Genomic DNA, 25,103 nt, shown 5'->3' on the forward strand with positions numbered 1-25,103 from the left:
AAGGAAAGGTAAGACATATTATATTATTATGAACATAGCTAGCATAGCGTATAGTCATATACAGTATAGTTGTCAGTTTTTTTTTTCTGTCAACGTTCTGAATTGTTCGATTCCCTGGACACCAAAAACACCAGGACACATGAAACTTGGTGGGCATGTAGCTACAGTACACTACACTTTTACAGAAAAGAAAGGTACCCGGGGGCAATGTTGAGAAATTGAGATGTGGACGAGCAAGGCAAACTCACACACACATACACACAGTGGCAACCCCCCCACCCCCCATACACACACACACTCACCATACCCCGCCACAGATGCATAACCCCCCCCCCACACACAAACTCACCATACCCCGCCACAGATGCATAAACACCCCCCCCCCATACACACACACACACTAACCATACCCTGCCACAGATGCATAAACACCCCCCCCCACACACACACACAGAAGAAGAGGCATACATACACACAGCAAACACACACACAAATAGCATGAGTTGCAAGAGTAGAGGGACAAACTCTGACTAGCGTGATTTATTTTTGTGGAGAGAATGTGCAGGACAGAGCAGCAGTCATATTTTGTACCGCTATGCGGTACATCTAGCTATATAGAGGATGCAAACTGAGAGTTCTTAGAACCCTTTGTTCTTATATAGGAACATTTGTAAGAAAAGAAAAAAGACTGCAAATCTTGTGTTGACAATGCATTTATTTGTTTTATACTTTTTGTCATTTTAGAATAGGGAGACGCAAATATTTGTGTTCAGCTGAATAATGTAAGAAAACACAAATATATTAATTAATCCATTTGTTTAATTTAGCATAGTACTCTAATTTTTATATGTTAACACATACCCACATGGCAGATTTCCCTATACGCACACTACGCAAGTTGCATAGGGTCCCACAAGTTAATGAAGGCCCCGCTCCCCCGTCTCCCCCAGAGTCGAGCCAGCGACAGGTATACAGTTATAGCGGCAGAAAATGAAGCCGAATTATCCTTCAGGGAATGATAAACGGAAGAAGAAACTTCACGAGAACGGATTTGATGGCTTTGATGTCAACAAATAATCTGAGTATTGTAATGTTAACTTGATCTGTTTATTTGCACCTCTCCAGCATGCTGTCCTAGCCTACTGTACCTAACAGGGTAGTGAATCCTCTGATCTGTCTGCAGCTTGCTTGCCAGCTTTTCCCAGTCAGAGTACATCGCACAGTTGTGAAATCTAACCGTATAGTTCATTTTTTGGAATGCCGGCGACTGGTTACATTTCTAAAAAAATAACCGCATCTTTCAATGCGTTCATAATAACATGTGTGCTTGAGATGAAACTAGCAGTTTTTTAGCAGAAATATGCGAGGACCCGTCTAAACTAATCGGTGACTTCACTCTTCCCATACATTTTTACATCAACAAGTTAATGGTTGTCAATATTTCAGTCAAGCTTTATTGGTTTAGATGCAACTAAACGTATGCAAAATGTAGCCTAATCAGATTAACTTTCATTTGCGGTGCTGCATAGTGGACAATAGATGCACATAGGAATCTAAATTAAGCCTATATGAAGTATTAAAATAATAGTTTAAATATTCTGTTTGAAAAAATATTGCAAGGAATCAGGGTGAGTGGCAAGTAGCCTACTACAGACACAGGCGAAGAAGTCAGCCTCAGTCAGTAGATTACTAGCACAACCAGATATGTAAGCTACAGCAAGCATCAAAAGCAAGCAGCCCAGACCCTAAAACTTGCCATTTATAGCTGTGAAGGTAATTCACACACAATTATTTTTCTTTATAGGGCAAAATAACTATATTTGGTATCTTCCATAGCCATCTAAAATGGGGTGGGATGATCGTATTGGAAGAACTGGGGTGTGAAGTCCAACTGCAAGCTACAGTTTGGCCCTCAGAGTTCAGGTTTGAGCGTCCCTTAGCAGGATTTTGCTTAGGGCCCCATGGGGGTCTCAACCGGCGCTGCATACGGTTTGTGCTGAAATTCCTAGTTCATCCATATGCACATCTACCCTGGAAATCCAGAGTTCTCGCGAGAGCACAATGGAATGGTCTCTGCGAGACACTCTGGCAATGAGCAATGATGCACGTTACTTTTACCCCTTGCATCCCGGGGAACCAGCTAAACTGATGAAGACAGCGCTGCAACGTTGGAGGACAGTAAATATTGGGCGTAGTGTTATCTGATTGCGTCGAAGTCCGGAATCATTCAGAGTAAATTGGTCTAGTGTTATCCAATTGCGTGCAGTGAGATTTACAAATGCATCCTTGTTACCGCCCCTCGAGTTGGGCCATTACATTGTTCGTGGCCAGACCCTAAATCTTTTTAGATTACCAGGGTCTGGATTTTCCAGGCTAATGCTCATCCGTACATAGATTGTAATGTTGTAAAATGTAACTTGCAGATGATCCCTTACACAGGCTGTAAAGTTGCCAAACTGCTGGATCAGAATTGATAGTAACAAATATTGTTGGATTCTCATAGGGTACATTATTACTTAAAAAAGAAAAAGCAGCAGTTAAACTGTATTTGACACTATAATAGTTAAACCTTGCAATCAATCTCGGGGTACGTAGTCCATATGGATTATGGATCAATTATGGTGCTAGTAGCATACACATGGTGTCTCAGCAATTTGTACACAAAGATTGCTTGACTGTACAAAGTGATTTCTTGTTTTTTATTTGTTTATTATAAAGTTCATGAATAAAAGGGGAAGACTGGAATGTTACATTGATTAACAGTGGAGGTTCAAGCACAGCATTGGAAATTCACATACACAGACGCAGGAAAGAGCATCCACATTTATATATCTGTTACTTACCATTTAAAACTACACAAATACATAACCTTTTGTAACAGACCAACCCAATGAAAAAATGGTTAATTAAGGGAGGACTCAATACTGGATAGTTGTTGCATGTACCCAATTCTTCAAATGCAATTTGATACTTCACATTCCTAAACAACAACATAGCACTATCAGGCAGAGACAGACACAAGACAGAGGCACATATTCAAGGTTAACAGCAATGACAGAATCCATCATCTCCACTATAATCCAATTATTATTCCAAACTGCCCCATTTTCAATATACCAATCTTTACAAACAGCCCTCTCTAAATAGCTGTCCAAAACACATTTGGCCACATACTAAAACAGGTTAGTGATACATTTAGGCAAGGTATAACAGGGAATAACAATCAAATTATTTAAATTGTGGTGAAAACGTAAATGCTGCAACAGATGTGCACACTGAAAAAAAAGTATGTGTGTATGTGTGTGTGTGTGTGTGTGTGTATGTGTGTATGGCTCTTAACAGCAATATAAAAAAAAAGAAACAGAAAACAAATGGAGAAAATACAAGCATAATTCTTCATTTGGATTATATTCAGTCAAATATTAAATGTAATGTAACAGTATATGCATAATACAAAATGTAATACTGCTTACAAAAAAATACAATTGAAAATACAAAAATTCCACACAGGAGTTATACTTAAAATAAAACCATGGCAAGCCATACTTTTCCGCACTTTAGCAAGTTTTCCTTCCATCCCAGCTTAAGTGGCAGCTATGCACCTACGAATAAGATTTACAAATTATACCTTAGTATAAATTCTGATTCTACAGATAACAAACACTGACAGAAATGGAGATTCAGGATTGATGTGAGTGATACTGATTTTATTCAGTAGAGGCTAAGCACTGCAAGGAGCGGTGTGAGAAGTTAGAATCCTGACACACCCCTTCTAGTGTTTCCCGCAGCGCTTTGCAGCTTACGCAGCCGCATAAACAACACACACATCCCGCCTTACTTATCGGTAGGTTGTCCAAAAATAAACAGACAAATAAATAAATCATAATTTCATAGCTCTCGTAGATTTCATTGTAGACTATGCGTGCAACTTTACCAAACAGTATAGAAGTAAACCCCCTCTCCTTGCCATCTAGGCATGCACATTTAATCCAAATAAAACATTTACAATCGTGAAAACAGGACGCATAGAAGACGACTAGCTAAATTACTATTAAATCCGGTTAGCATCATTAGCATGCTGCACACATTTGTTGAAAACTCTTGCATTCAAGTTGACTGATCATCTCAATACTAGGGGTGGGCGATATGGACAAAAAATAATATCTAGAATTTTTTTGTGATTTTGACGATAACGATAATTAGTCGATATCCTTTAAAAAAAATGTTTTGTTAAAGTCTGAGTTACTTTACCGCTAATTATTTATGAATAGCATCATTACAATAATAACCAATAACCTAACCTGTGACTTTTTAACCAAATCAACCAATGCATTGTCACTCTATGACACATTTCCAATTCTACATGGTCTAGCCAGCTACATTAGAGAAGATGAATAGGCCTAACAGTTTCCCAAGAGAAAGTCTGAGGCTGAAGTTCCTTTCAAACCTTTACATAGGGTTCACTGTAAAACTAAGCAGACCAACAGAGTACATATCAGTTATTTCCTTCTATGTTTTGTTTAAGAGCACTAGCCTTCCAAGAGGCTACCATTCCAAGTTACAGAATAGAAACTAATGCGTTAGCTTATGGCTAATGTATATGAGAAATCCCATAGAGATGCTAAAGTTAGCATAATCGGTAAACGTAGATATTTACAGCGAACTTCAGTCCATTTACAAAAGAGTTACTTGAGAATAGTTCTTTGCTTACAACTGACTATTAAAATACTCAAAGGCTTATGTTTTCTCTCCAAATAATACCGTGTAGGAAAAAACGTGACTGTCTCATCAATGCTACTTGAACAGATACTTGACAAAAGTAGCCGCATAAAATCCCAAGTAGGCTACTCTCGCTGCACAAAATAAACATTAGGCGTGCGTGGGACAACGTTGTGACCCACTAGTGATCACGTGACACTTGCTCTGCTGCAGCCAGGGGCTTCTCCCGCATACACCTCCTGGGAATGTATGAGTCTTCAATGCGTGATTTCGAGTGTTTTTCCCCATAAGTAATTTAAATACTCGATAATGTCAAATTGCACATCGTTAAAACAACAATCACGATATTATCGCAGACGATATATATCTAGGGTGACCAGACGTCCCGAAAACTTCGGGACAGTCCCGATATCCAAGCAGTTGTCCCGAATCCTGCCCTAATTGTCCCGAAAATTATACTCAATCAGAATACTGAGTAGTTATTTTCTGATAAACATTAAAAACGGTAGAGAGGTTGAGTCGACTGCATGCAGCCCCCGACGGCAGCTAAGTGTCTGGATGCAGCCCGGCTACTTTGTTTCTTTTTGACGTTCTATAATTAGGCGCGAATATGCACTGACTTCGCGAAGCCGAGGACATTGAATGTGCAGGCAGCGCAGCAGACAGAGCCAGCGTGTGTGCAAAAAAAAATACGTCGGAAGTTCGGCCTAATGTCCATGTCGTTTTAACATAATCTACTTAATCTAACAAGTATTTTGTATTCTTACTTAATGACCCATAATTTTGGCAAGGCTTGTTATTAGCGTTAGGCTATTATTCTTATTCATAAAGGTCTGATTTGCACTGTTACGCAGTCATTGTTTTTTTTTCCCCCCACAATGACATTTTGAGTTGATGATTTCTCTGTTGTATTTTGAGGCAGACTTGCTGTTTGAATAAAAATGTGTTTTGGTACAGGTTTGAAAATGTTCTGTAGGCCTACGTTATGTCTCGTCAAAATTCATTGATGAAGGAAGGTTCGCTTTATCCCAGAGAACCATACTCGTTTTACTTAGGCTAGACTAAAGCAGAAGAGAAGAACTTGGCACTAACCATGTAGTCGTGTTTTCTATAGCATATTCGTTAACCTGTCGTTCTTTGAACTCTTTAAAAATGCTGGGATATGTCTGCGAGGTGTTTAGCCATGCGTAGCCTAGGCTACTGCTTATAAATGACTTTGAAACATATTTTACAAACGGGCCTCTGTACCTGATGGCTTGCCTTCACTATTCCCCCTGATGGCTTACTTCACTATTCCCGATGTATCCCATATAGTTCCAGATTTCACTTCACCTTTTGTTTTATCCACAAGGCAGAGTACTGTCGGCAAAGAACTATGTTGACGTTAGCTGCGCACTCACTCACTCAGAGATGCCTGCTTGACACGCCCACTTGCCTAGATGCGTGCAAGGAGCAGTGAGAGCAGCAGTTCACACAGACGCAGAACGTTATTATTTTAATAAAGTATCGATTCTAAAAACGTCGGAAATCGTATCGTTTTTTGCGTGAAGGCATCGTGATACCTTTTTAGTATCGATACACCGTGCAACACTAGCCTGCACAATATTGTTACATTTGCGGTTCGTTGCCATGTCAATATCAAACAAAATCACCGATTTCCCTCCATTTCAGGGAAACACTTAATTTAATTGTTATTGTTGATGTGTGCGCTTTGCTGTAGGCTAGATAAGGAAAATGTCAAAAAGGAAACGTCAGCGACCACAGCTTGCGAGCTCGAACACAAGCGTGCTGAAATGGGAAAGTTTCCATCTGAAGACTGATTCTGAAAATGCGAAATGAACTGCCCGTTATATATTGCACACTGCAACGAGTTAGTATTGCTGTGTTAACCCTATTCCACTTGCATGTGAGAAATCTTTCTCACATATGAAAAATATAACGACAAACCTGCGCTCACGTTTAAGGGCAATTCCGCGCAAAACTGTCACATCCATAACAAGTTATCACAGGTAAGATAACACATTCAAAAAAACCTTTTAATTAACTTTCAAATATGGCAAATGAGCAGTTAGATGAAAGTTAGTAAAACCAGCCCCTGCAGATGACCATCTGAATATTCATGTTGGACCACCATTGTTGGCTCTTACCCTTCAGGCGTTATGCCCTTCAAGCATGCAGGCCATCTCCATCTCCATCACCTTGCTTCTGCATCTGTGCCTGCATTTTAGCAATCATTTCCTGCATGCGTCTGAGCTACAGGGGGGTAGAAAGAGAAACTATTGACATATTTTTTTCTTTTATGTTATCTTTAGTCAGTCAATATTGATGTGTAAATTATGTTTTTTTCCCCCCTATTACATAATAGTTACAAATGAGTATACATTAAACTAGAGGCTAGAGCGGGATGAACTCAGTCCTGCTCCTGCAGGATCCAGTCCAGCTCCCAAATCATTTGTCTGACTCCCACACATCTTTCACATTTTGTCCCACTCCTACAAACACATATGGTGGACCGGGACTGTACGCATCAGTGCCTCCAAAGTATACTCATTTTGAAGTGGTGGATACATCTCTCAGCAGCACAAGTTCAATCATCCAATCACAGTGAAATGGCATCTTTAGTTAACTTGGGAGAATTGATATCTTTACCCCTTGGTGTCAATATTCAACGCCATTTAATGCAAAGAAGGCACCTAGTTAGTCATGATCCTACCCATTTAACAATGTTACATAGTGCAACATTAAGTGTTCCAGGCGCATATTGCCAATGACACTTCCTTCTTGGTATTATGAGTTAGTAACATCAGAATGAGTTCTCAGCTGCCGTTTTAACTGCACTGAATTGTTTTAAAAAGGTACAATAACTTGTTGCTATTCAAGGTCAACAGATGCTTATAGATGTGTTACAATTTGGATATCAAAATATCTCGTCAATGCACTATTGTTTTTGACACAACACATATCTGACCTTTGTCAGGTTAATCTTTTCTACAACTGGGCACCTTACCTCAGCTTCCTTCTCCTGCAGGATAATATCCTTGTCCATCTCCTCTGATGGTTCTGGGCCCTTCCTGGATCAAAATGACACAGTAAAGATGGCAGGGCTCAGATGGTCAAGAAAAACAAAGCCGAGTACTTTATTGTTTTAATATAAAACACAAAAACATCCGTCTATCACTGAGCTATATTCAAAAATCCGTTTATACCGGTAATGATTATGATCCAGCTGCAACGGGAGACTTTAACATTACAATACAGTGCACTCTGTAAGACTGGGTGATATTATCATTCATCTTGATGATCAACGGCAATCAAGTATTTTAAGGCCAAGCTTGACAGATCAATTGTGTGGCCGAAGTAACATATTCCATCATATATTGCTATGCATCCATGTAAAAGGGTTAGGAGCAGCAGACTATGACAAAGGAGTACAGGATTATGAAATAATGCCCTCATTTCCCCCAAACTATACAGATATAGACTTATTACAGTGTACTTTGAGACTGATATAGCCATTACAAATGGTTTCTTCAACATTCAGAGAGAAGTGCAATAGTGTGGAATGGTATTTCTAGAAAGACAAGATTGTGTCTCTCAGTCTCATTCTTTTCTTTAACAGCAAATCACTTTTAAGTCTAACAAAGTTAATAACATCCATAGCAATGTCTTAGGTTGTAAAGTGTTATGAACACAGCAACATTTAGCAAGAGCGTAAAAGGAGGTAAAGGGAAGTAAAGAGGTAAAAGGAAGTAAAAAGGCAAAGGAAGCTGGGCACTACAGTGCAGCAAGAACAAGCCAAGGGGAAAAGATAGGAATGTTATTAAGACCTCAACAGTACCTTCCCCATTGATAACTGGCTTAGAATCAGACATCTTTTAAGGCATGTTAAAGGGAAGTTCCGAGGTTAAAACAACCTTTGAGCTAGACCATTGTTTGCATTAGCAACGGCAGCGGGCATACACACACGTCAAAATAAATTGCTATTTTTAAAACCTCTGACAAAGTTCAAAATAGCCTTACACTTCGGTGGTAGTATCCATAGGGTTCCTATAGATAAACCGAAGTATTGCAAACTTTCTGAAGGCAACACACTGCCTTACTTCTGTTCCGGTAGCGCCAAATCAGGTGCGCGTTCGAATCCGTGATGCATTATTGATCAGCTCCAACATTCAAAGCATTTTCTCTCTTCTTTGTGTATTAATGGTTTCACTCTTGAATTTTAACCTGTCCGATTTGTCTATATAGGAGCAAGGCGCTCAGATCCTGGCTCACATTAATCCAGTGTTACTATCTCTTTATATATGTACCATACCAGTTATTGAATACATAGTACAAAACATATGTGAGTGATAAGATTGATGGTTTGAGACCGTATTTCCAAATGTATCCATTTATAAAATCACTGGTCTGCCAGGCAATTAAGCGATTTGTCAGGCATTATGTTATTGTTTGTTTTTATGTAATGTTCGTCATTTTATGTAATGTTCTGTTCATTTTTTGTATTTATTTGTCTAGTTAAATGTATTCACTCTTTATTTACGTTATTTTCGATAGTTTTTGTGTTATTCTTAGTCCTTTTTTTCTGATTACAAGTCGGCTGATGCCTAAGGTTAACGTTAACTAACATTAACGTTAGCTGCTACTCCATTGGGCTGATGAGCTTGCCTTGACCGGCAGTCCCTCATCCATCCATGAACGACGCTGTAGCCTACATCCAATGTCTGGACAGAAAGACTGCGAGAGATCTGCAGCTGCCACGACCACCGAGCTGCGGCTGACCTGCGAGCTGCCATACTAGCATCTGACGTTGGGTGCCTGGAGTCTGGATTGAGCGCTGAAGTGGGGAGCTCTGATGGCGACGTCGGGAGCCATGAAGCAACAAACTGTCGCTGTCTAAAGCCACCTCGCTGCTGATCAGCAAGAAGATCGATTAAATAGGCCTACAACCAGAAACTAAAAAACAGACCAGGCCTGCTCAAGTTTAAAATAATGTTTAAATTTATTTTTTCTCTCCTGGGCCTTATATAAAATAGGTAAAAAAAAAAACAATAATTATCTATATCGACTGATATTTTTCAATTTCAATTTAATTTAACTTATAGAGTGCCAAAACATTACACGTCTCATGGCGCTTTACAGAGTACAATTTCTGATATGAAACACTTCTATCGTGATACGGTTTTCAGCCATATCACAAAGCCCTAATCCTGACTACATTCTCATATTTTTAGAACAGACAACAAAACTTCTCTCCTTGGACCTGTAACATCAGTATAGTAGAGCATTAACCAACGAGTTGGGTCAGGTAGTCTATTACTCAGCAAGGTGGGATCAGGGCTATTACAATCATGATCATTTTCCAGTTATTATTCAACTTGTAATACAATGCCACACAAAGCTGCATAAAACGGTGTATTTGAAATGATTTATGCTCAGTATAGCTGGCATCTGCAATATTTTTGGAGATAATTTTTAAGTACATGGTTTAATCTTGTTTTTAGTTGATCTGTGTTTGGTAGTTGGGGAAGGCACAGAAAGGCATGCAGACAGAGCAGAGCAGTACGTACACAGGCGAGAGAGGCAAAACATAACCATGGGAAGACAACCTGCCACCGCGTTTCAGGCGTTCAGATCGGAAGTTCTCATAGTGCAAATCCTGAGTCACCTCCTGTAGATCCTGCATGTGTGTACTAAGGGAAAAAAATAGATGTGCATTTTCATCAATAGAGAACATATAGAAATGCACTAGTACACAAGATGGAGGTGCAAGAAAGACGACTTGTCATTGTTCAATTTCAGTAATCATGCACTGTCGATCATATCAGTGCCATATCAAGTAAATCAAAATAATAATGCCCTCTTACATGAGCATGGTGCGCAACTTGAGGAAGTCGTTATGTTCCGGGTTCTCTACTTCTACCACACCCCATGGGTACAACCGCCCACGCACTTTCTTTCCTTTGGCTTCAATCTGCTGGTTTGATCCCACCACTGCAAACGGAATGCTGGCCTAGACACAGAATGATGTACTTAAAATGGTTATCTAGTTTGTTAAGGACCCATGTTTGGCAACAAAACTGACAGCAAAAATCTAGGGTGTACATTTTGCCCAAACCGAAGTCCCTAACCTGTGTGTGACAAGCGTGTCATTCAGTATGTACAAAGCTACATGGATGAATGACCAAAGGGACACCAGCTTACCAACGGGCCTTTAGGCCAGCATAGTCAGTGAGTATAGCAGTAGCTAGGCCTATATTAAAAGGACTTCATCTGATATTATTGGGATTAATGAGGGATCATTGCAGTAGGCTACATGGGCATAGCTCTTCAGACTGTTTGAATACAGCTATAATGTTAGCTGATCTCTAATCGTAGCCATAAGTCTGCTTTTCACAGAAAAACATGAGTTTGCATGAAACCCTATTGACTGATCATGATTTTGACTTCACTTTTTTGACATGACTTTACTGCAGGCTTTCTAGCTTATTTAAAATGTCACCTCTGAATTTGCTGCAGTTTCACATATAATGTGTGAAAAAACACTTTCAGTGTAACAGGTTCACTTGCTAATGACGTGATGTAACTAAATGGCATTAGAATTTGAGTCTGATACTGCTCCATTGGAATGTGATTTTTCTCCAGCATTTTTCTTACAAACAAATCATCCGAAGCGTGCTCAGATGACATGATGGACGTGGCACTATTGCTCATCTGTCCATCATCATACAAAGCCCGCCCAGACAATGATTGGTCCGAACAGCTCTAGTTCGGGTATAGTTGCTTCTCAAAGGAACAAGTCCAGACCGAAATATCCAACATCAAATTTTGTGGGCGGAGCTAAGTTCAGGCTGGCTTTCTAGGCTAGTAATCACCATGACTGACACTGAAATAGGCTTACACAGAAATTGTTGCTGGGGATTTTAGTGGACAAAAAAGGTTGCTTTGTTGGCAATTTTTTTTTGTTGCTTTGGTTAGGCATTCATGCTACTAGCAGCTAATGTGGTACTGTGATGGAGGGGCGTTACAGATCTTGGGTACAACAGGCGGCGCTTTTGCGACTGTAGCCAGCCTACTGTGCATTGTCGTATCCTAAGCCATGTTGCGTAATATTAAATAGGCTTGGTTGTTGATTGGCCATTGTGGGAAATCCCCTACCTAGAGTACAAGGAATTTAACGTCTCCTGTATACATACTGTATCTGAAAATTGAGACCATCTAATAATCAGTGTTATCCCTTCATGTTTGCCACTGCTTCATTCTTTGCCTTGACAATGCAGAATTAAACATAAACCGACATAACTTTACACCTTTAAAGACTTCTGTGACTACATGAGGCAAACCATATAAACCCATATGAAGCCAACCATCCATGTATCCATGACTAAACTGTAACTAGCTATGACAAAGGCAGATGTACCTTCAGAATTCTGGTCTGTTCTTTAAAGTCCTCATCTTCATCAGACTCTGCATCAGGCAGATGGTAGATTTTGATGCCATGTTCATCAATCTCATCAAGAATCTGTCAGGAAGAGAAATGATTATGACATGGACCAGTTTGTTTACTGTTGATCTCTAAAGGTGCTCGAAGCGATGGTACGTGTTTTTTAGGCTAAAACATTTTATGTCACTTACTGCAAACATCACCTAACCAACCGCTAGCTGTCTGTGGCCTGAATACACTGTAAAAAAACGTGATCTCTGTGGACAGCCCAGGCCCCAAAAACGGCAACAAAAACAACCTGGGAAAACCTAGCCGATAAAAACATAACAAACTGTTTCAGCAAATCACAGACGAGATGCGCGTTTAGGAGAGTTTCAATTGCACGGGAGCAGCACGGGAGGGAGGGGGAGGAAGTAGTGACGTTACCCAGCATCGCTTAGAGCACCTTTAACTTGCAAAGTGCATTTAATGCACTTGGCCCTCTACTGCTACATATGACTGTGCAATGTGTTCTTAAATAGATTCGGCACATATGAGTGTAGTCCAGGGAGATATACATGTAATATAGCACAATTTGTCAAACTCATGAATCAGGACTTTCCTGATTCATGAGATGCTATAACGTACGAAATACATGTCTCATGTCTCATCAAGTAAGTACACGGATCAGTCGTAGTCATATTGAAGTTGGTTAGGTTGAGGGAAAGTCATATCTAACACTAAAAGAAATGTCAATGGCAAAATGGGTGAAATGTGTGTCAAATCCTTTACCCTCCGTTTCAGTCTCTCTCTTTCACGCAGAGTGAGGGTGTCAGCCTTGGCAATCACAGGCACAACATTCACTTTATTGTGAATAGCCTTCATGAACTGAACATCAAGCGGTTTCAGCCTGTAAAAATAACACAGGTTCATCGATGTGTTTCAGCCTGCAAAAGGGGTTGTCAACTCTGGTTTTGCTTGTGTGTTTATATAACATACCCATGTCCCAGAGGGGAGATGAAGTAGAAACAGCAGTGGACACGGTTGTCAACAATGTGTCTGCGATTTAGGCCACTTTCATCATGCAGGTAACGCTCAAACTGGTCATCAATGTAGGAAATAATGGTACTGAAACTACACAAGAAAAGAACGGTTTAGGAAACCTAATCTCTTTGTATAATGAATGAAAAATTAAGTTAAATGTACAAAAAGTCATCCCTTCTATATATCCATATTACCCTTAATACTGTAGCATTCACTGGTGCTATAAAAAACTGCTGGCAGAGGGCTATGCACAGAGTAGGCTAGCAGGATCCTAGCGCGTTCTGGTGTTCTTTCTCATATTTGTTTAAGCACCCAACGCCGTGGTCTGATTGGTGAATAGGCTATTTGTAAATCAATATTGTAAAAGAAGACAAAAAAATTTTAAAAATCAGACTGCCAGACTGCTGGGCCAAATTATTTCGGTGGCGGGCCAGCTTTGGCCACCTGTTGCCGACCCATGTCATAGATTATAACTTAAACTAAAACGCTCATTCAGCCTACCGGGAGTTCAGAACTGAATTGGTGTTTATTATCTTCATAACTACAGGAGGGGGGCAGGCAGAAGCCTAATAGGAAGTGTCTGTGGCAGTTTGAGGACAAGAAACAGTGCATCAAAGGGTCAAAATAGTAGCAGCCAGAATCGTTGATAACAGAACAAGTGACGGTGTAAAATAAAAAATCTTTGGCACCACGGGATTAATGTGATTTAAAAAAATGAATCGCATCACGATTAACGCATTAACACTGACAACCCTAGTTTATATCAATTATAAGGGTCAGTTGACAATGTTTCGCAGCAAAGTTACTGCGTGGCCTTCCAGGCACACGTTACAAACGTTATATCCGAAAGGTGTGCCGGTATGTGAAAATTCCACACCAGCGCGAAATTCAGCCTGGTGCAACGGAAAGACTGGTATACTGCCCACCACCATGTGACAATTTCATTCAGTCAGAACAAACATACTGGTCAAGGGAAAATCAAAATTGAATAGATAGTTGCCAGGGATATGAATATTTTTGGGCTTAACTGATATATAAACAAAAGTTTCACAAAATTGTACTGTACCAGTCTTGGCTGTTTATGGCATCTCCGTAGCCAGGTGTATCGACCACAGTTAGACGGAGCTTCACACCACGCTCCTCTATCTCAACTGTGGAAGCTTCGATCTGCACAGTGCGCTCAATCTTTTCTACAAATATAAGAAAATGCAAAAGAATAGAAAAATATAATACTTGTCTAAGTAACTGGGAATTTGGATCATCCTGGTATGGGTGCATGTGTTGGCACTGCAACTGGGCTGTGGGTGGTTAATAAATGAATGAGAATTTCACACAAAATACCTATTTGGAAATAAAAAAAAATCTAATGAAACAAAGTCATTACCCCTATTCACATACATTAAAAACATTTTGATTATAATTTTTATTAAAAGTAATTGGGTTGCTTTGAATCAAGTGAGAAACATTCACTATGATATTGGGGGTACAATAGTGCCTAAGGGCTGCTGCAGACAACCAAATGACCTCACCTGCTGCTCCAGGAATTATTCTCTCAGGGTAGAGATCAGTGAGGAACAGACTGTTGATCAAGGTAGATTTCCCCAGGCCAGACTCTCCTGTGGACAGCAAAATGTATGCAGTCACAATAACCAGATACACCAACAAATCTTAACACGCTTCAGTCGAGGACCCTCAACCCATTCAAGGTTTGCATATCGTGCGTGTTTCCCTGTGTTTGCATGTCGAGAGAGCATGCCTCTTCTCTGCAGCCTATCAGTGTGGAGAATAGCCTAGAAGCCTAACCCGTATCAGCCTGTTTGTATTTGTAGTAGAGATGCACTGATTGATCGGCTGGTGACTGGATTCGACCGATACACAAAGCCCAGGCATCAGTATCGAGACTGAAAAAGTCGGATCGGTGCATCCCTTCATATGATCTCATGAAACATCATGACTTAACAATACATTCTACATGATGATGTAATGTGAGTAGAAATGTACTTACCAACAACCATGAGCGTAAACTCAAAGCCTTTTTTCACAGATTTTCGATGGACTTGGTTGGGCAGATTTGCAAATCCAACATATCCAGGTGTCTCTGGGTTGGTGAACTGACCTTGCTGTGAATATATAGTATAAGTATATAAGTATATACTCTTTTGATCCCGTGAGGGAAATTTGGTCTCTGCATTTATCCCAATCCGTGAATTAGTGAAACACACACAGCACACAGTGTACACACAGTGAGGTGAAGCACACACTAATCCCGGCGCAGTGAGCTGCCTGCATCAACAGCGGCGCTCGGGGAGCAGTGAGGGGTTAGGTGCCTTGCTCAAGGGCACTTCAGCCGTGCCTACTGGTCGGGGTTCGAACCGGCAACCCTCCGGTTACAGGTCCGAAGAGCTAACCAGTAGGCCACGGCTGCCCCCAAATGACGCAATTTAATAGAAGTTTGACTTCCTACATGTCACTTGCTAGCATTTTATCAACCATGAAATTTAATATTGAAATTACATTATTTTGGTACTGTCAAAACTATACAATTGCAGACATAGTCTTTGAAAATGCACAAAGAACTTTACCTTAAGTTTATCCACCTGAGACATTGTCAGCACCAACCTGTGGAAGAACCATCAACACAATTGTATACAATTATTTAAGGCAAAACTTGTCATAGGTTCATCTCAAATACGCATGTTTTACATGGCTCCCGAGTGCTGCAGAAAGCTTCTGCTAACCGGGGCCCCCAAGAGGACACAATTATCAATATCATAAGTTAATGTAATCAAATGAATATGTTTTTAAGCTAAACAAACTTAATTGTCATAATAGCCTTTAGGCCTGGGTCATTCTATGAAACTGCTGCCCTGAGTAAAAAAAACAATGCAAATGATCTCAGCTGGTGGTCTATAATGGAGTGGGATGGAAAAAAAGTGACTCCAAACTTTTGACAGGTAGTGTAATTATAAAGTAATTAATTAATATTATACAGCCACCACCTTAACTAACAAATTTCATGCGGGGAAACACTGTAATATGAAGAGCTTAATTGTTCAATGTTCATTGTGATTTTAATTTTCATTTAGACTATGTGTAGGCCTACACTATTTCGTTATGGTTTGCTATGGGGGAAAGCTGGGAGGATAGAATTTAATTCTAATTTAACATAATTACAGAAAGCATAATCAAGATTGAAAGCCATTATTCTGTGTATCGGTGTTGCTTTAATCCCATACATGTCGTTTGGCCGTCCTTTTCAACTCACATCAATAAATATAAATATAAAATCCCATAAAACCGGACAAAAATCAGCTGCTCCCAATGCATTTCTATGGAGCCGTAAGTTGAGGCTGTCGGAGTGTGTCTGTCTGTGCGGAGCTACTGAACCGCCATTGGTAAATCAAATAGGTAAAAAAAAAAAAAAATTGTACAGTTTTCAACCATATCGCCCAGCCCTACTCTATAGATATTAAAACGATTCATGCACTGTCGTTGGCCACTAACTCGAAACTCACTGACCTCAGATTCACTTAAAGGAGCCACACATAGGCCTAGGCTACTGCTATTTTGTTGACTGCTGTAGCATTGAGGACTATTATTTGTTCTGTCTATCATTGGCAGTAGACAAAATTACTGAAATTAAATAATGATTATTAAATGCTGTCCCGAATTAATTTTTCAAAATTTATTTTTAAGAGTAATATTATGGTGTCATCGCAAGATATTTTTGTGTATCGAGAGAATGTGTGCTCATTTTACTAAATTGTGCACTCATTTTACTAAATTGTGCTCTCAATTTAGTAAATCGTGCAGACAAATTTACTAAATTTTTAACAATGTCTCCCTATAGAGCACCTAAGAAACTAAGCAGAACAATTCTGACATTTTTTTACATTGTTTATTTGTTGTTTTTTTATTAGTATGAGGGGTAAGGCTAAATCCAACAACCCAGTCACACAAATTAGACAGGAATAACTGTTTTTCATTACAGTTTGAACACTATTATTTGCTAAGCAAATTACATTTCTAATTGTACAGCATGTACAGTATGTCGAGTCAAAAACTTGACCATTATTGGATAACTAGAGCCATTTTATCATGAAATGTACAACCTAGTCACATACCACCCAGACACATTTATTAGCCTATATTTCAATCCATTATATTTCAATGTGAAAAAAATGTATGCCTGAGGTGGGCAAATATGGATTTTTTAGAGGGTGATCATGTCTAATGCTGTGGATAAATTAGAAAGAAGTTTACTTTTGATGAAAATTTAGATAATGTTATAGTGGAAAAGGCTGTTTCATTGACATCATTTTTTTTGTCGAAATTTTGTTAAGCTCTGTCTGAAGGATGTGGTCTTGACAGTAGAGAGGCTTTTTTTTCTCGTGTGTTCTTGTGGGAAAGGAAGTCTGACTCAACCCTAAGGCGGGCTTTAACTACAAAGGGTTACCAGGGTCCAACATAAGATTTTCCTCTCGCCGACCTCTTAGGCCAGTATATCAGTTCAACACACACACATATACTACCCCCGAAAAGTCACTTTTACATAAAACTGTTAGCCTACATTGTAATGAATCCTTCTTTCTGTAAGAAGGCAGAAAAAAATTACCAATCAACTTGCCCAACATGCTCTTTTACTTGCTGCACGATCTCAGATTTTGTTCAAACCTTGTCTATATCATGAATGGGTCCCAAAACCAAGGCCATGTTCTAACCCCTTGATATTAATGCCCAAACATTCTAATATCATGACAAGTATTATTCATACTGTAATTTCCCAACTATTAGCCGCAGCATATACATTGATTTTGCAAAGTTTCTTCAGCTATGAGGTTAATACACGGGGGCAGTTAATATGGTATTAATATGGTTTTGTTTATTTTTGAAACTGCATTTTTATTTTGAAACAATGCCTACCGCGAACAGAACATACATTAAACATGACATGAACATGAAATATAACAACACAGAAGGATAATTTGATTGTTTCAGCAAACTCAAAAGAGACACAAGGTGTTCATTGAATATTACACTTATCAATGTGCATGTTATGCCTTAAAGTAGGGATGCACGATATATCGGTGGCCGATATATTATTAGCCGATAAGTGAAAAAATGAAAATATTATTATCGGTCCGATAACAGAATTCTGGCCGATAATTTGTGCCGATATTTCCTAATTTAGCCCTACGTAAGGTCCGTCCTGCTACACTGAGCTACTTGAGCTTGGTTGGCTATACTTTTTCCTCAATATAATGTTAGCGGTGTGAATGTATTTCACCACTCTAACAAAATCTGTGGATATGCGTTCATTTGGAAATCTGTGCATCTCAAAATCCTCTCGTGAATGATCCGCCATTTAACCTTAAAGATGAACTGAACTGAAAGAATCAACATTGATAATGTGTTGATTATGACAATTAAAAATAAATGACACTAAAAAAATAATTTAAAAAAATCAATACGTAGCCTTTTTTAAGCAACACCAAAATTGCGTTTGTTAGTATTAGAACGCTGCCAGGTTCAATGACGTCACTGGCATGGTAGGACCTGAGAAGTTCTATAGGCAACAGCTGCAGCATATTATGTATACACGAAAATTTGTAATTTTAATGGCATGGGTTACAAATTTGAGCCTGTGAGGGACAGGCCTGTAGTGTCTTGACTACCACTAGATGGGTTTCAGGCTCCAGCTCAACCTTCAGTAGGATCATTTGGGTGAAAATGACTGTGGGCGCTGCCGGAGCATGGACACTGGAATCTATCTGTTGCAAAGCAGTGGCGAAACGTAGGGAAAATGTTCAAGGAAGCCAAAGTGACGGGAAAAATGTGTTTATTTATGTATGTGTTTATTTCGGGGGGTATACATTTTGTGCAATGTACAACATAGATACATTTTGTGCGGCACAACATAGGCTACTGTAGACCTAGCCTAGGTCATGTAGAAAACTGGACGAGGGGCGCTTGAGACAGCAACACGCACGCTGTCTCTCTGTCTCCCTCCATCCCTCACACACATACATTGCCTACTGTACATCCTCCACACAACTGCATACTCACTCACCACCACTACATTAGGCCTATGCGAAGGCTACGTGCATATACAAATAAGCTATATAACACGCATTGTCACGTCAATGTAGGCTAACGCAGTATGGACTACTGGCACTAGTAACAGCAACTCACACGGGCTCTCTCTCTCCCTCCCTTGAAACTGTTAAAAACTTCGTTACCCCAAGTTGACCCCAGATACACGGAGGATACACGAGTTTGCCGTTTATTTTAGGCTAACGTTAGTGGAGAGTTTGCAGATTTTTACCTTGTGGATGTTGATATTGCACGAGTCTCTTGGATAGCAGTACTGCGAGTTAAACTCCCTCGCATCAACAATCTGTCCTGAGACGGTGAACAACTGGCTTCAGGGTGAGTAGAAAGGGACATTGGATTCTGTTTACAGACCCGCTGTGGTTTAGTTACCAGCTAGTAAAAGCATTATTATCGATCTGTGATATCGTCGGAGTCATGGTTTACTCTCTATGGTCGGAGTGCTAGCTTGTGGAGTTTGACATAAGAGTGTTTCCAAGGTGTTAGCTGCTAGCCCTTTCCTAGGTTGGATCGTATGGTAGCCTATCTAACACTGGACCTCACCTGAGGCTACTTTGAGATATTATTCCAAAGGAGACAGATAGGCTACTGCACTTAAAACTTTAAACGATTGAACGAACCTTCCCAGACTTTGTAATTGCGACCAGTGACTGCATTGAATGAACGAAGCCGAAGTTGAAACTTAGGCTCCATGGCACATAGACTGTGGACTCGCCTTTCTATGAATTGAAAAAGACTACAAGCTGTTCCACCGAGTTTGCGATAAAGTAAGCAAGAAAAGGGTTTTTTAAGTCAGGATATGGCAAGTCAATGGCATTTATTCGTCCAAAGTTACAGACCAGTTTCCATAGTGCACATCTTATCAATAGTTTGAATGTCGTGTGTGTTTCTGCTCATTGACAAAATAGCGTTCAGTATGATTCATGCCAAATTAATTTCCCCTGTTAAAGTGTTCGCCTTTGTTTCACTAGTTTGGTTTCATTTTGTATGAGATTTTGTGATGTAGGCTAGCCTATGATAAATGGCTTATGGCCAATATGTAACTCAGCTAGGCCTAATGTTAGTTTCCTCAGCCATGTCAGCTAGCCTCAGACTCATTATCTGCTATGGCTGCTAGTGCTAGTGCAGAGTAGCTTACCATGCCAGTGACGTAGCCGATTGTTGAAATCCAACATGGCGGCGCCCGTGTAACAACAACACCACTTTCAACGTACAATTTTATCCCTTTTAATAAATTCAGCCATTTTAATCATTGTACCAATGAGAAGAAATAAAATACATCTGTTATATCACCTTTACTTCAAATTCCAGTTCAGTTCATCTTTAACAGAACGGAGCTCAGCCCTATCTAGAGCCGTCTTGTGCTGGTGTGTTTGCACTTTACCGCGCTGGTCGGGGAAACAAATAAACAAACTCGTTAGTGGGACGAGTACATAAGTAGGCCTAGTTCTAAGTTGTGTTTTAGTATTATATTTGCATTACTTTAGCTTGGGTTTTGTATTATTACCTAGAAATATGCTAACCATTCGTGCTTTAGTTCCAGACAGGTCATCATAATAAGTTATTAAAACCTTCGGGGCTAACGCCTTTCATTTCTGCTGCAGCAGGTTGTGCGCAACAGAGTAGACATAAGATACAGTCTGAGGAGTTGCAGCTTTATTCAGTTACCCGCAGTTGAAACTAAACCTAAGTTTCCCTCACAAACTCTGATTTGGTCGCTATACTGTAGCTTATTCCAAGCTGAGCCGTTATTCACTTAAAGGAGCCACACATACTGTAGGGATAGGCTACTGTTATGTTGTTGACTGCCGTACTATTGAGGACTATTATGAGTTCTGTCCATCATTTGGTGGTAGGTAAAATTACTGCAATAAAATTATGCTTATCAAATGCTTTCCCCAAATCACTGTTCACATTTTTTTCAAGAGTATTATTATCGGTTATCGTATCGGTATCAGCCACAACAAACCAATAAATATCGGTTATCGTTATCGGCCCTAAAATTCCATATCGGTGCATCTCTAAGTTAAGGTAAGCCTAATATTGGACTGTAACTAGAACTTCTTTTCACTTGCTAAGTTGAGTAAGTTAGCATTAACTGACGTGCATGAAGGACAAAATAGCCTACTTCCATACCGGAGATTTCAGACTAGCAGGAAAGGCTTCGAGTTTGGTTGATGTGTTTTTTTTTTTTAACTGGCTGCAGCTTGAGCTTAGAGGAGATAACACGCCGCAGTTCATAGCAGGCGGGCAGTTTCCTACCCGAAACTAGAAAGTTGCTAGGTTGGTAATCGCCTACAGAAGGCCGCTCAGACAATGGTAGAAGTGCCGTTTGTCATATGTTATGAGGTTATCTTCTTATCTATCACTCATTGACATATCTTACTGTAAAACGACCTAGAAATATGATTTTGAAGGCCAATGTGTAGGCTGCGCATTAAAGTTTTGATAAAGTTGACGTTTTTCTTCCTAGTTCAGACGCTTGCTGTACGTGAGAGCAGGAAAGTTTCTGTTTTCTTTGGTCTGATAACTTCGTGTTTTGGCTTTTGGCCTCTTCAAGAAGTCATCATAAATAGGCTATCCACTCGTAATTATTCTGAAGAAATTTTCCATTTTAGCCAAGAGATTTAGGAGAAGAAACAGCCACCTAAACAGTTGTTGCTGACAAGATTCCTCACAGAGATTGCACCCGATTGGTCCGATTCAATTTGTTTTGGAGTTTAAAAAACAAAAACATTAGGCTATACATTAAGCATTAGGCTATTTTTCTCCTTGTCGTCTTCAGAAGTAGATCGAACATTATAGGCTACCTCACAAGTTATACGAATGCCTCAAGTTTTACCGCCTGCGTGAATGGAGCATTTAGAAGCTGCGCTCATTTACACGTTTCACAAACTTTAAAGTTGATTTTCTCAAAACTTTTTTTTACTGAGATGAGGATAGCCTTCGGCCAGAACGAAGCTAAAGGGTAAGCTTACACTTGCCATTACATATCTCTGGGTTGGATAAACGGAATTGAACAAATGACCCCTTGTTTTAAACCCTAAGGTCTGTGGATTATGAATATCCTATAAACCCATTTTATTATTTTGTCAAACTGGACTCATTTCGTGGTAGCACAGCCCATTTACAGCAATCGATGTTGTACAGACATTGTTTACATATAACGTTAGCATACTGGTCTTTGTTTGAGGTAAATAGTAGTGAACTCTGCAGTAGCCTAAGTTAGGATACACAGCATCAAGCAGACGCGCAGACCCACCTCCTGACAAAATACCGAATAAAAAATACATTTTAATTTACCAAACCTAACGCCTAAGTTTTCGAAGGCTGTTGATTCTCTTAAACATTATCTGAGCCGTATTTGCAAAAACTTCATTCATTTTCCCATAGAGATTCTTTGGATTGTGTACTGTATAGCCTACTTTTAAAATGCCATGTCAATGAAAAACCTGGTCCCTAAAATGACCAGGACATTTCTAAAAGTTTGTGCTTTTGACCGTTCGTGCTCTGAAAGGCAAGTCTTTCACATTCATATTCGGTTACATCTGCCAAGAACGAAAGAGAGCTGACATTGAGTAATTTTTAGCTCTACCGTAAAACCTTATAGGGGCGTGGACAAAGGAAATGACTGCTAATGTGTTAAATCTTCACCTAAATAAAGTCAGGGTTTAACAGTCAAAACGTATGTTTTTCCATGAAATTTGTTCACAATCTGAAAGTGTAGACTGTATACTGTGGAATTATGCGAAAATGTGAAATTCGACATTATAACCCGTATGTTTGTTTATCGTGGATTTTCTCAAACTAGCACCGTGCGCAAAGCGACTGGTTTCGCCTTGCAGGGTCACATTTAAAAAAAAGTTTGTAGGGATTCAGCGACAATAGCGACAATAAATTATTAGATAGACCCAAGAAAAGATTTTTATATGCTGGAATTATCATGAACTACCATGTAAATTTTTTTTTATTTTTTAAAGTTCATGCCTGTTTTGGTCACGCATTGTAGCCTATAGGCTAATAAGGGGTTTGCACGGTGTGTCATCAGATCGGACGTTGCCATATTGGCGGTACTCGCACCGACAATCAAAAAATCTAGTGTAAACTAGATGCCAGAAGTATGTAGGCCAATCGGCCCACCAGCTTTTTCTACCTTGCCACCTACAGTTTGACAGGTACGATATTTCGAAACGCCATGTTATTTCCCATAGACATTTGACAACCGTAAGTTGGGTGGACACGGATGTTTCGGAGGCGGGACTTATTCCGGACAGGTCTATTCTAGCCATGATGTGCTGCATCATCAGTAATTGACGTCTCTTAAACGTGATGCGTCAGTGAGCAGGACATAATATCTTTTCTCATATCGGTCTCTCCTTCATTCCTCCATCCTCTTATCGTTCCATGAAAATAATTAGGAGGGGTTAGGACAGGAAGGAAGGAAGGATGGACAAAAAGACAAATGATCTGCACCCATCATCTCTATGGAGAAAATTAACTGGATCAGAAAATGAACCGGAACTGAAGGGGGGCGGGGCTGTTATCAAGTCAACGCCTAGATCTTTAACATATTTGTTAACTGTTAAATACCTTCTTTGGCTAACGTTATGACTTGTTAGCCGGTCAAGCTCATCCGCACGAACATCAACTTCGGTGACGCCCAAATCATCATGTTAATCTCTACAAGCACTACATTAACGTTCCACTCAAATAAACACCTAACGTTACATTACACATTTGCTACAACATAGGTAGTTATTGACGACGTATACTCAGGATTCTGCGTTCGCAACTAACCTAGCTAACGTTAAATAGCGATATGAGGTAGCGTTAACGTTACATTTAGCTTTCGGGTCATCTCTCCAACATTTCCTGTCTGCACACCAGAAGTAGTCTACTTCCTCAGCTAAATGTAGCTGTTAGCTTTACATCTGATCATTTTCACCTCCATTCAAATGATTTTGCTCAGCACGGCAAACATGTCTTTGCTTAAGTTAAGCTTTATGTTAGTTATCATTATAACGGTGTCCCCGTTAACGTTAGCACTCAACGGCCAGCTTGCCATAGTAAAAAAAATTACAACGCTAGCTGCTACTTGATGATTAACCGCCATGTATTAACGTTAACCATACCCGCTTTGATACTATACAGATCATCTTGGACAAGCTTGACAACGTTCAATACATACATTATGGCGTTAACACTGTGTAACTGTTAGTAGTTAACTAACGTTAGGTCAAACACCAAGGAACTTCACTATGGATGTAAACGTTACATCAACACAGTTGCCTTGCTATGCTAACTTACCTTCAATGTCGACATCTCAATTGTCGTTTTAAAATGACCCCCCCTGTCAACTTGCATGTTAGAACTAGCACTAGAGCATTTAAAGGTTTCGAACAACTGAATTCAATGGTCGATTTACATACTTAAATCACTTACCGTCTAGATATCTGTGGCGTGAAAGCGTGATCTGAACTTCTCAGAGAGGCTGTGAACAACTCACATTCTTTGAATTCCAGTAGCCTACTTCCTGGATTTGTTAAGGTCCCAGAGGGCGCTCGCGAGTTAGTCGACCGGAAACTTGACGGCGGGACCAAAGATATTAGGCGGAGCAAGATAGTTCGTCGTAGATACAGTGCATGAAAATGCAGTTCTGTTATCCTAAGTCTTCTTCTTATTATTATTATTACAGTGCATGAAATGTATCCGAAGTCTGCTATCCTAAGTCTTCTTCTTATTTGTCTTTTTTTTACAGTGCATGAAAATGCACTGTTCTGCTACCCGAAGTCTTCTTCTTTTTACAGTG

The 25,103-nt window shown here is 39.7% G+C and overlaps 1 protein-coding gene across 1 annotated transcript; it reads right to left on the reverse strand.

Moving 5' to 3' along the window:
• Positions 1-2,685: 2,685 nt before the first annotated feature.
• Positions 2,686-24,844, reverse strand: septin2 (septin 2). Its single transcript, XM_076264885.1, has 13 exons — positions 24,737-24,844; positions 15,766-15,802; positions 15,189-15,303; positions 14,713-14,799; positions 14,250-14,373; positions 13,139-13,273; positions 12,932-13,049; positions 12,137-12,238; positions 10,584-10,729; positions 10,326-10,409; positions 7,727-7,790; positions 6,867-6,972; positions 2,686-3,602 (listed from the first exon to the last, which is right to left on the reverse strand). The coding sequence occupies exons 2-12, from the start codon at positions 15,787-15,789 to the stop codon at positions 6,886-6,888; spliced, it is 1,086 nt and encodes a 361-aa protein (XP_076121000.1). The 5' UTR covers positions 15,790-15,802; positions 24,737-24,844; the 3' UTR covers positions 2,686-3,602; positions 6,867-6,885.
• Positions 24,845-25,103: the final 259 nt, after the last annotated feature.

This window comes from Alosa pseudoharengus, unplaced genomic scaffold, assembly GCF_046254945.1.
Source record: "Alosa pseudoharengus isolate Yale_2024_CS ecotype anadromous, Long Island Sound unplaced genomic scaffold, YU_APseudo_1.1 YU_APseudo_1.1_scf_4, whole genome shotgun sequence".
Lineage (NCBI taxonomy): Eukaryota > Metazoa > Chordata > Actinopteri > Clupeiformes > Clupeidae > Alosa > Alosa pseudoharengus.

Excerpts from the sequence above, each read along its gene's own strand:
- septin2 (XM_076264885.1), bottom strand. The coding sequence starts at position 15,789 with ATGTCTCAGGTGGATAAACTTAAG. Across the intron at positions 15,304-15,765 it reads CTCAGGTGGATAAACTTAAG|CAAGGTCAGTTCACCAACCC; the intron begins GTAAAGTTCTTT and ends ATATATTCACAG. Across the intron at positions 10,730-12,136 it reads AACAGACCAGAATTCTGAAG|GCCAGCATTCCGTTTGCAGT; the intron begins GTACATCTGCCT and ends TTCTGTGTCTAG.